At 43.1% G+C, this 13,030-nt stretch overlaps 1 protein-coding gene across 3 annotated transcripts in view; it reads right to left on the bottom strand.

Annotated features, from left to right (window-relative positions):
- Positions 1-6,700: 6,700 nt before the first annotated feature.
- Positions 6,701-13,030, bottom strand: part of PRR35 (proline rich 35) — a 196,659-nt gene continuing 190,329 nt past the window's right edge. For all 3 annotated transcript variants that reach the window (XM_078663058.1, XM_078663057.1, XM_078663059.1), the window contains one exon: positions 6,701-10,706. In XM_078663058.1, the coding sequence (XP_078519184.1) occupies positions 9,794-10,706 (913 nt within the window). In that variant the 3' untranslated portion in view covers positions 6,701-9,793. The remainder of the gene's footprint in view (positions 10,707-13,030) is intronic.

Below are 13,030 nucleotides of genomic sequence, written 5' to 3'. Positions count from 1 at the left end.
TGGTATCTTCCACGCATAAACTCCCCCGGTGCCTCGCATGTAATGGAGCTGCTCGCGGTGACATCACTTAGAATGTCACCGCGACCAGCATTCCAAGGCGAGCGCCGAGGACTGTGTGAGGCTGCTCTGAGAAGCAAGGCTGTGGCTGAGGTCACGGGAGTTGACGCGTTCTATTAAAGACTGTTTATTTACTTCCATCCTTTCCGGCTTGGTTATTTATAACCATTACTACAGAGAGCCTTTTGGAAACTATACAAAAGGAACCAGAAAAGGATGTAGTAACATGTGTAAGTACTTACAAAGCAGCCTCAAACAGCGTCAAGAAAATTGTGAATAAGAATTGGCGGATCCTGACCTCATGATCCTTGAACTGGCCCAAACCCAGATTTGCAAACAAGAGAACTAGAAACCTAAAAGACATCCTGGTACACACCAGACCACCACCACAAATACGAGATGAACCCACCCCAAGGGTATGGAATAACCCCCCAGTGGTGGGACATTACCCATTTGGTTCTTGCTCTGTTTGCTGCCTGACAACTACAAAAAAAACCATTCAACTCTTGCCAAACCTAAAATGGACGATTAGACACCACACAAACTGTAACACAACACACGTGATCTACATGATCACGTGTCCCTGTGCCCTATGTTACATAGTAATGACATGTCGAAAAGCAAAACAAAGAATATGCGAACATAAGAGTAATGTCAACTGCAAAAGGAGTACGACAAAAATGAGCAACCACTACATAGAAGCGAAACATACTACCAATGACTTAAAATGGATAATTTTGGAAACCCTGGCAACAAAAAATCATAATGCAGAAAAGATACTTTTTGAAAGGACACAGAGATGGGTTCACCGCCTCAAGACAAATATAAAAGGCCTCAATGACAACATTCCGTGGCTAAGGGTAGGACATTAGAATCCCATCCCTTGCAATAGATGAGCAAGACTGAATATTCACCCAACTGAATATAAATAACACCTTTCCCTTTTTAATAATTTTTGATAATTTTTATTGAAATAATCCTATAATTGAACTGTCTAACTAACTCTCTAACCAACATGATAGAGTCACACATAGTCTTTCTTCAAGCTCTACTCCCGGTTGCATAAAACATCACAACCTGAAGCCGAATACATCCGGGCCGTCAGCAGAAGAGTCAGCACAAGTCGTGTTACACTGTGCAGCAGGTACTAAAAAGAAGACACGAGGACACAAAGCTGAAAAACCGTAACATATTACTCTGCACCAAATCTAAATCTCTATACTGTTGTCATCTCGCAGGTAAAAAGCTCCCTGGCTGCCTGATGAAGTCCGTAATTTAGGACTTAAGGTATGATTTTATGCTGTAAAACCACCGCACTTGGGATAAGAACTTAGCTTAATTTAAACAGGGAAAAGGACCTTTTTGAAAACGGCACACGCCCCATCTGAAAATAACACATATGTGTTTGATAAGAATAAGCGGCAGACACTAAAATACGTGGTACGGAAGATGTCACAATACCTACAGTATCACAATTACTTAGATTGTACCAATATTCGCATCACAATCAAATAAACATTAAAAAAGCAAGCGCGCATTTATAAAAAACACATGCATGATTGACAAATTCACATAGAGCCATTGATCAAACCGAAGTGCATGAAATACCAACACGATGCCTAATAAAACACGTAACCAACGTAGAAATAAGCGATAAGTGCACTGATCAATAATGAATAGATATATGTGGGAACGCTGCCGCTCTGACGGTCACACTGAGTTTTAACACATTGCGGGTCTATTCTGGCAGTGAACAGAGACTGACTACTCAGTTTCTCTCTCCTTAAGAGACTCTTGCATGCACTTGTGCACCGCGTATGTGGGAAATCCCCGGCTATTTCTACATATGCGATACACTCTATACAGGCGAGAACCCCTTTTAGGATCACCACAAAACTGTGCTGACTCTGATTGTCACGGAATTTTTTTTGCCAGATCGCCAATACACTCAGTATGACATTACTGGATTCTGGAGAAAATACAAGATAAGAATTGCCATTTTAAAGTCACTCAGAACCTAGACTGAGCACCTCTTGAAAATATGAGGGAATATTTTGCCTATGCAAATTGAACATGTTTGAGAGAAAGAATTGCCATTTTCTAGTTACTTTGTTTGTTTATTTATTTCTTCTGAAAAGACAGAACACCTTTTGGAGAATGCGCAATATGACATTCCCACTTTTTGTTTTGTTTCTTGTTTCCTCCTTTATCAAAACGGGTACTATCTGACCACGTGAGAATCGGGTCAATACACCCAGATTCATAGAGACCATAACAAAATACGGCCTCCACTTTCTTATTTTTTAGGTCCTGAAGAAAGCCCACTTGACCCACATGCGTAGCCCCCATGGGCTCAGTGCGTAAGACATATAACAAGTCTTCCCACGCATGACACAGTTTTTAAACCTCTCAAACCTAGACTGATTAAACATACAAGTCTGGATATACGGAATTTTAACATCACTTTTTGATATTCACTTCACTACAACACTGCCACTTTTCTTTAATCACTACTGCAATAACCAGTGGTTCACCTCCGGATTGAGGAAGCATACAAAACTAACCCAATGATGATGCTGTTACGTCTTTAAAAGCAGGGCAGAGAATCAAGATATACCGCCTTTCCGACTTCTGTACGTGAATGAGGGTTTTTTATCGGTATACTACACGAACTTTGCAAACCCTGGTTACTCAGGTCAAGTAATCCATTCCCATTTGATATTTGGTTACAAGTAAGGAAGCTGAATGGATCATAGTTCCTTCTTTCTCCCCCTTTTTGATTTGATGTAGCAAGAAATCACTCAGATACCGAAAATCTGAAATACAATTTGGAATTTGTGATTATCTCACTATAGATGGTAAGTGAAATTCTGACTCCTGCCCCTATTCTGGTTTTGAGTTTCCTTAATGATCCCGACATAATGAGAAAGGTGAAAGCACTATCAATGCTTATTGTGGCAGCTAACCTTGAATATTGTGGGTGTCCACCTGATCTCTGTGCACCAGACTAGGACCAGATACCAGCCCATCCCTGATCACACTTTTGTGGTGTGCACAGGAGATCAAAGGGCAACACATCCCAGAATACTCTCTGATGGTACTATACAGGATAAAAAGGACTGCGCATCCCTGCATACCTTCAGTTGGATGTACAGAGAAGATCAAATGAACGTGCTGAATCCCCTCTGGTGGATGCAAAGATGACATCAAAATATTATCCTCAGAGAGCGCCCCTGTAGAGAATACACATGAAATCAGCGGGCCAATCATCAGTGTGCGCCCCTTATACTGTGCCAATCAATCAACATTTTAGGTATCGAAGACACGGTAATACATTTCCGGGCGTGTCTGCAGGGTGTACAGAGATGATGGAAGGAGTCAATATCTCCAAGTGTCCTCTATGGTATGTACAAACATGATCAAAGAGGTCAAAACATTGAATATCCCCTAGTGCTTGCGGAAATACATAGCCGATGGTGTGGGGCTTGCAGGTGCCTACAACCACCAACAGAATACAAGCCTGGGCTGGAAGGTGTGATGGGAACTGTGGAAATAAATAATGCGGACTAGTCGTTTCACTTGAAGGACTTTAATATTTGTACAGTTTTAAAACATTATCAACAGAATGACACATTAACATAGATTTCGACTGTTGCTGATTGTCGTAGTGCGAGTGGTGCAAGGGACAAAGGGGGAACTGAGCTGCCGCCTCCACCACTAGGAATGGGCATGATGCAGGCCCCTTCAACGTGGACCTATGAGGATGCTCCCACACATGCAGGTGAGGCCGAGCAGGTGCCCCTCTTCAGGAAAACGCTGAGGAAACTCCCTGGGCAGGCCAGGCATGTCCTCTGGAGTAAAGCAGTGATGAGTGTCTTTGGGTGGGGGGGCTGATGGACCTGGGAAATTGAAATGAGGCTCACCACACATGACCTGGGGCTTGGGACGTCGGCTTGGCAGATATAGACCTTAAAGATTACATTTATTCCACTCCAGTGGGAAGTGCTCATGTCCTGGAGGAAGGCCTTTACCTCAGTATGGGCCAGATCCGGACTTGGGCATCTGGCTGTCCTCGAGTGCTGCTTTATGGACTTGATGTTATGGTTCTCTTCCTATACTTTTTTTGATCAACGATAGCAATTTGATGAACATCAAGAGCTCCTTTGAAGAGTCTGTCCTCTTCCATTCATTCTCTTCAGTCAGTCATGTATATCTTTGATGTACTCCAGCCATCCTCTACTTCATTCGACATGTTGTCATTCACAGCTCTTACAAGTTCTTTCTACCAGACAATCCAAAATCAAGCCTCGTTCACGCACTCTACTGTGGACCACTCATTCTGTGTGTATCAAAAGTCTGGGACCCTCAGTAATACATACAGCAAACTATGGTACTCTGTGGCCTGTATGCATTGCACGTCGAGGACCCGCGGCAGTGCACATGCGTAACTACTGGAATTTTCAGCCCTACATGTGCCAAACCTCTGCCGATCCAATGACTCTTATGCCTAATGTCTGGAACCCAACCCATGCATGTATCAACCCTCATAGACGACAATCCCTGATTGAATCCAAACCTATGCACACACCGTCCACAAAGCAACAATTCTTGACGGCACCTATCCTTAAAAGCATCAAGCTGCTATTCCTCCTGTCCTCTATGTACCCAACCTCTAAGACACCCAGTGTTTTAGGTACTGTGCATAATTTGTAGTGCTGGTTGCTGGTGGTGGGCATTGGCACTCAATTATGAATCTGGACACATTTTTCATCATCTGACTTCGACCCAGAGGGACAGTGGATGCAGCAATGTTTTAAGACCTGTGCAAATTGGGCAACTACCCAGGGCCCCCACCTTCCAAGGGGCTCCCTGTGAAAGTAACTTCCTCTTTAGCTAGCTCACCTCTGTTTATTTCCATACCTCAACATCTCTCCCATCCACCTACCTCTACCCCTGAGTCTGCCTTTTTTTGCCCAGTGGCACCTTAAGGATTTTTGGGAGCCCTAGAAAGACCTATTTCAACTGTATTTGTGTGAATCCTGTTTCTGAATGTTTGTTTGGCATTATGCGGGTTTCATGTCACAGAAAATGTATAACAACATTCAAAGTTTAAATATGCCTCACCGGCGACCAAGAAATTCATAAGATGGCACTGAAAGGAAGCCAGGAATGAAAGAATCCAAAAGAAATGCAGGCAAGCGGTCACAAAGAGAAAAACAGGGAATAAAAACTACATGCAGGGGTGAGATAAATAGGAAGAATAGGGTGAAGGAAGAAAGAAGCTTGAGATGGAGTTAAACCTAGGCAGCCTTAGTATTACACTACCTCGCCATTTAGCAGTGCCGTGGCAGGCTCCTTAGAAAAACTTTGACCCCCTGCACTTATTTATTTATTTTAAAACTAAGTGCTGGTTTTAGATAGGTTCATCAAATTGTGCTTACATCACAGCTTTTGGGCAAACAGCCCTGCAGGTACAGAACATCTTGACCACCCAGGTTTGCTGTTCCCCAAACCCTAGATACAATTGTTCAGCCTATTTCAAGTTTTTGTTCTTATAGAGAGGGTCATTTTGAGGTGCGCTGTTCAAACCGTACCCTCAAAAAGCTTTGAAGGGTGATAAGGTACATTTCCAGCACTTCCTACTACTGAACATATAAACGAAAAAGAAGCTGCCTAGTTCCAACTCCTCCAACCTGAACTTTCACGTTTTGTTCAGAAATGTGTCCTTTTGCAAGACCCGGAGAGACGGTCCGCATGGCCGCGTCAGGCCTGAGGCCGCCTGTCCCCTGTTAAGGACAGCGGTTAGTCACAGCCAATTAGGTGTGCCCAGAGCTGGGGTTGAGCGGGCCGCGGTGAGGTCCGGTGACAGTGAGACTAATACGTTCTGAGTGCTCCTGCGCATGTCCTGAGGGCCAGACACGCTGCGTAGGCCGCGCCACCACTTAGAGTGTTTACTCCTCAGCTGGGGCAGCGGTGGCGCCTCCTGCATGTCATGTAGACTGTGCCTCGGGTAGGGGGGCCAGATTTTGAGAAGCAAAAACTGGGACAGGCCAGGCATAAGAGCAGGACTAAGGCCTTTAGTCTAACTTCTACATCTGTCCAGTCCTGTTTTTGCATAGCTTCCTAAATGTGTCACATGCATAAATACATACACACTAGGCTTGGATATGTATGCGTGCTTGTATATGTGTGTGTGTATATATATGTATATAATATATTATATAAATCTATATATATATATATACACACACGCACACACACTAGGCATGTAACTCTGTGTGTGTGTGTATATATATTTGCCATATATATATATACACACACACACACACTAGGTATGTAACTGTGTATGTAAATATATATTTATATATATCATATCATATAAATATATATATACATACACAAGCACACGCGCGCACACTAGGTATGTAACTGTGTGTGTGTATATATACATGTTATATATATATATATATATATATATATATATATATATATATATATATATATATATATATATATATATATATATACACACGCACACACCCACACACACTAGGTATGTAACTGTGTGTGTATGCATATATATATATATATATATGCCATATATATATAACTATATATATATATATATATAATTTACTTATTATATATATATATATATATATATACATATATATACATATATATATATATAGCAAGACCCCGTGCTGCCTCACAGAAACAGATACATTACTTAAAACATTTCAGTCTTATGAGGCACCTGTGAATTGAGTGTATATCTGCTTTAGAGAATGAACCGACCTTGTCCCAAAAACCAGGAAATTTACCTAAAATAAAAAAAAAGGGTCAGGACACCGAGAAAGTCTTCCTAAATCGGGACTGTCCGGGGAAATCCGGGGCCTCTGGTCACCCTAGTCTGGGGTTCATGGCTTCCTGTTGCATTGTTCTCAACTCACCCTCCTTCACCTTCCTAACAAGAGTCAAATGTCGAACTCCCAAAAACCCTTTCACTTCCTCTGAGTGCAAAGAAATCACTCTCTTAAGTCAAACATCCATCTTCCCCATCATTGCAGAGTCCTTCGCCCAGACGAGAGGTATGAGCAGGATTGGACTGGCATCTAGGGCAACCAGGCGGTGCTAGGAGGACTGCTCTGGCAAGTCAGTGTGTATGTTTTTTTTTGTCTGTTTATGGGCCTGTTTTATGTTCTGGTGGGCCAATTTTCACTATTGATTTCCCTGATATTACCACAAACATTCGCACAAGTGCTTGTAGTCTCCCATACCTTGCAAAACACTTATACAGCATGGTCTTAAAATTTCTGAAAAATGCTAATGCCACTTGTCAACCGTTTCAAAGCACTTAAGGAAAAGAAAAGGAAGGGTTTGAGGAGAGTTTGAACAGCTGGTGCACTTGCTAGTGATACTGAAAGGTGTGGGCTTGATGCAAATTTAGGAGTCACTGCCAAGGTGATGTGATGTTATATGTAAAAGGTTTTAAACTGGGTTCTCTCACAAATTGGTAACCACTGCTGGGCCAATATGGTCAGGGTTGGTGTAGTCTTACGATGATGCAAGGAGTAGGATTCTGGTATTTGTATGGTTTTTGCATGATTTTGAGAGATAGCCCAGTTTCAAGGGCATTGCTGTAGACCTCTCTAAATGTGGTCACCACACGGATTAATGTGAGCTGATGAGCAAAGATCCTCTTTGAGAGAATCCCACAAAATAAGCCCAACTGGTGGAAGACACTCTTGACACCTTATTAAACTGGGAGATGAATGTCAGATCAGAATAAGAGGTTAACCCTATGAGATGCACATTCTTTTGGGGTTGTGGGCAAGGCCATGGATGATGGCCTATTTCATGAAAGGCTTGAGTATGCAACATCTCTGTCTAGGAACCATTGAGGCAATATTTGTTTTGGTCTATCTAGATTTGAGTCTCCCCGACAGATCCCTTCTTGCTCGTGGTCTTCTAAACCTTCCAAGAGTTTTGGCTGTAGCTGGGTCTCATCAGTATTTATGCAGAATCATGTGTGAGATGATTCAATAATCAATGACAGGGGGATCAAGTAAAATACACTTGATTAGAGAAAAGTGCCTTTGGGTTCTGGCTAAGGCAGGTAGGGTGACTTAGAGAGAATGCAGCTGAGTTCACTTGAAAAGGTTTGGTTCTGCAATGATGTGACTCAATTGAGGGAAATGCCTACTACACTGGCATAAGCGCGTAGATGACTGAGGAACACTAAATGCTAAACAACATTAAGGGTGTAAATTCGTCCGGTAGCAAAAGATCACACTCTTGGACTTAGTATTTGATGCAAGTAATTATTTCCTAGTGTTGATTAAAGGTGACTCCATCCCACAATGTTGGTGACAACGTCGCTGAAAATGACTGAAATGCAGTGGAACCCCCGCGAGCAAGCAACCTAGTCACGATTGCCACAGTGACCTTTGCCACACGTTAGGCTCATAGTATTCTGAATCTGGACAACATTTCTAGATCCAGCCGCAATATTTAAAATAGGGCTGTGATGATGGTATGTTTGAGTGTTCGTAGTGCAGATCTTATGAATTCAATCTACTCTGCCCAATTACTCTACCCCCTTCAACAGTGTAGATTGTACCTAGCCCACAACCTTATCTTTCCTCTTACATTCTTACATTGTGATTGCTCCACTATTGTTTCCCATTATTGTTTTGTATTCTCTTGTTTGAACCCACCACTGCTGCTAATATGTGGTTCCATGCCTTGTGGAGTCAAATTTCCTAAAGCTGCTTCTAAGGTTCCTTTTCACCGATCTTACTGTGTTACCTCTAGTTCGACACACACTCATCCATTTAAATATGATGACTTATTTGGCCTTCTTGAAGTCTGTGCATTCACTCACTGATGACTCTGTCACTATCTCATTTGGTCACCTGCTCGTTCGCCCACTCAGAGAACTGCTTTTATGTGGGTAAGGATGGGGTATAGACGCTGTACACAAAAGGAGGTGGCACTATTTCACGGTACGTGGCTACATTATGACCGGCAATGGATCCTGCAAAAACATCAGAGCATTCCTTACTCCAGTTCCAAAGTACCACCAGACAGAATATTTTCTGCCCTCAGTAAAGGGAGGACAATCTCAAACCACCCCTCTCTCTTTATAATAAAGAGCACTTCAGGTGCAGGCATGTTGGAACATCTTGCTTCCTTCCCTCTGCATCTTCCAGGCGTGCATGATAGGACGCCGACTCCAAGATTCTGGTCTGACGGTGACCAGGAAGTTACAAAAAGTGCTAGACAAGAGATGAGCTTTAATGAATTGATGACTGGCAAACATCTCCCTTCTCATGGAGACGCACAAGTCCATCAGCTGAATTGTCTCCTGACCTCTGAGAAGGCTTGGGAAATTTGCCTTCTCAATCCGGACATTAGCACCAATTGATGATGTGCCCCTTTATTAACTGATGCTGGCGATGATATTGGTGGTGGCTCAGAAGCTCAGGCAGTTTCAAATTAGAACAAGTATCTTGTGCATTCACCAGGATGGGGCATGATACGGGCACATAGAGGAGGTGGGGAGTCTGCTGTGAGGGTCAGAGTGAGTTGCACGTGGTTTGTGAGTGGATGAGTGCATTTGGCTTCTAAACACCACATAGAGCATCACACCCTCCTTTTGACTTGGAATGCATACTCAAGAGCGGTGTTGCCAAGACAATTCTAAGGTTCAGATGAATCTGGAAGTAGTGCATTAGTCTGTAGTTAAGGGACTGTGGAGGCAGATGATTTCTGTCGCAACCGAGACACCAGTGCAAGACCCGGGATGCTGATTCGCCCTGACAGCTAGTGTTCCCTCTTCGTGAGCCAGGAGTTGCGGTGGGCCCTGGGCAGGTTGGCTGCACCTCCCGTCTGTGGTAAGAAGGACGCTGGAGTCGGCCTCACACTTTGTGGTGCGGTTGTAGTACGGCTCCATGACGTGCTGCAGCTCTGGGGGCAGGACCTCTGTTTTGACGGCAGATCCTGATTGCATTTCAGAGGTGGAACGCAGGCTTTCAGACCGACTCATTCTGATCATCATCTCAATAGCTTGACTATCTTCATCGGTTGGAGAGAAGAAAGTTGTATCTTCATCATCGCTTTCTTCAATAGGTGATTCTGGTCTAAGATTAGTGGTGTGCTCTCTGCACTGGTAATTCATACTGCCTCCAAGAGGTTCCCTGAAGGCCTCTTTTCTAGTGTGTTTACTTTTCTCCTGCACATCCGATGACTTCTTCACTGAGAGGTCTAGTGGCCCCTCATGAGGCTTGGACGACTTCTCTAGTGCCTGGTGAACATGCTGAAGCTCTCGTCGGATCTTGACTAGCTGTTCTCTTAGCTCTTTCTGCCTGGGGTTGTCCTTCTTGGCCAAGTCGGAGAGTTTTTTCTCCACCTCTTGGTACTCTCCCAGGGTCTTAGATAGGTCTCCAATCAGTTGAGTGGCAGCCTCCATGTCTCCAGGAGTTTCTGGGGCGTCCTGCAGGTGTTTCCTCTTGCAGTCTGGTTGACCAGAAGTTGCGATTCTGGATGGCAAGGCCTCAGGGACAGGAATCTTGGCATGAGATGGTGTGTACTCTGGTGGCCAGTGGCGGTCCATGGTGGTTGGCAGCTGACGGGCAGTGTGCAAACTGTAGGCAGAAAAGAGAAATAAAATCACCTGATGTCAAATGAAAATCAACATTCTCACAGGGTAAAAAACATGCCTAGAAACCGAAAAATGGACTACAAATTCAAATTAAATTGGCAGCAACACAATTTTCCAACAAATTAAGGTCACGCTAAACTTGTGTTGGTGATGGAGTTATGGCCAGTGTGTACATTGGTCCCAGTGTAAGGAAGAAGGTTAGTGTTATGACTAGAAATATGATTTAGAGGTAGGTTGAGCATTCTAGTCATGAAACCTCGTACCCTTAAAGCTTTTTGACAAAGGCATAATGCTACACATTATAATGCTTGTGATTATGTATCATATATCCCAGATTATGGCCCAAGCCTGCATCAGATGACAGTCACGTGGAAGAGAGGCTGCAGGAAAGAGCCTGCATCTTCCCAGACTTATGTGGCTAGAGATGTGGATGGTGCCCATGCCACTATATTTCAATAAAATGCCTGAGGGCAAATGGAGGGGACGCCATTAGCCTAGGCAACTGCAGGTAGCTAGAGAAAGGGGAGAGCTGTCCTACCTTGCTAAACGCTGTACTAATTTGTAAAACGAAATACCAGTGGAATGGCGATCATGAGTGAAGGATCACACTTAAGGGCTGATAAGGCACATAAAAATGGATGCCAAAGTGAAAAAATATTCACTTTATGTATAAAATGCACGTGTGACAAAAAAAGTAAATCTGACAAAACGTTTAATGAATGAGAGAACTGCTGAAGAGTAAAACTATTCCTCATGCTTTGGAAATCAAGCACTCTTTAGGAGGTGTAATGCTACACTAAACAGCCAATAGAATGAGGTGGGAGGGAAATACCGCCCACAGTCTCATACTTTAATGAATCGGTCACTGCAGACGGCTCAGTAATTCATAGATCCTTCCATGGAAGTATCATTTCCTACCCAACATTTGAACTCACTATCTCCGGTGATACAGGCAGCCTCAGAAGTCACCGAACTGCTGTCCCTAAAGGTCCCTCTCTGTTGTAGCCGCTGCACCCTGGAACTCACTCTTTACCTCCTGACCTTACAACACTGACCCTGCTCTCAATCTTCTGTCAGCAGCTCAAGGCTCACATTTTCAGACAACGCCTAGACTAAATTCTATAAAGGTATAGCTAGACTCTGCTTCAGGTATATACTTGGTAAGTTATGTTTCAATGTTGTACAAGTCTCTTCCCATCTCGAAGTGATTCCTGACATGTGCATATTGTCAACATTGTTGCAATGTAAAGGGCCCCCCATACCAGCCTTGGCCCATGTAGGTAAGAGCGGTGGGGCAGGGGGCTGGGGCGCGGGGATCGACAGATGACGAGAGAAAAGTAATTATTTATTTAATTTTCCCTCGTGGTCATCTGTCGAATCCTCCCCAACCAGGCACCACTGCCCCTCCGCTCTTACCTGCACGGGGCGCTGCTACCCCATAATGACCAGTCTATGTGCACTATATGAATGATAAATAAATAAAAAAAAGGGAACATTAATGCATTTACACAATTTATAAAAGGTGGCAGAATAATCTATAAGCATACCGATGGTACTATGTGACTCGCCAAAACACAACAAAATGTGTAATGATCCCATGATTTAATGTTTCAAAGAAACATTTCAAAGCGTCAATGTGGTTGAACAGGGACTTCGTCTGGATGCACAGATGAAGACATTAGTCCTACCTGGCCATGTCGAGCTCATCGATTTGAAGGATACGGTCAACCGCTTTTTCAAAATAATTTTGAAAAATGCAATTTCACTGCATTTATTGTCCACATAAATAACCAATTTGGACAATTCAGATAGGTTTTTTGGTAGCATGAGAGGCAGGGTACACCATTCCCCCAGTTTGGCCCGGGAAACATCCTTTACTCCACATGCGTTACAAAGCATGTCATTTTCCTGCATTTTTTACCCCACAAAAACTTTTACAACGCAGGGCTTTACACCGCAAACCATTATAGTAAATTGCGTTGTAATGGACAATGCATTGTAATGGATTGCGTTGTAAATGCCTGCGTTGTAAAAGTTTTTGTGCAGCAAAAAACGCAGGGTAATGGCACACATTGTAAATGTGTGCGGAGAAAAGTGTCCTATTCGTTTGGCACTGCTATCCACCTACATTTTTTGTAAATTTAAATAAATATATAAAGTTTTCTAGTGTGAGCCTTTTGGACATTGTTTAGTGCTTTTGATGAAGCCAGGATGTGTTGGTTACATATCAGGACGAGGTGTCAAGCCTGATACATTACAGAATTTCCTGTTTTCCACATAAGATAAATTTGCTAACAATAAATCTAA

The sequence above is a fragment of the Lissotriton helveticus genome, chromosome 10, assembly GCF_964261635.1.
Source record: "Lissotriton helveticus chromosome 10, aLisHel1.1, whole genome shotgun sequence".
NCBI lineage: Eukaryota > Metazoa > Chordata > Amphibia > Caudata > Salamandridae > Lissotriton > Lissotriton helveticus.
The sequence above is the reverse complement of the archived record's forward strand: the minus strand, read 5'-3'. Positions and strand labels throughout refer to the sequence as shown.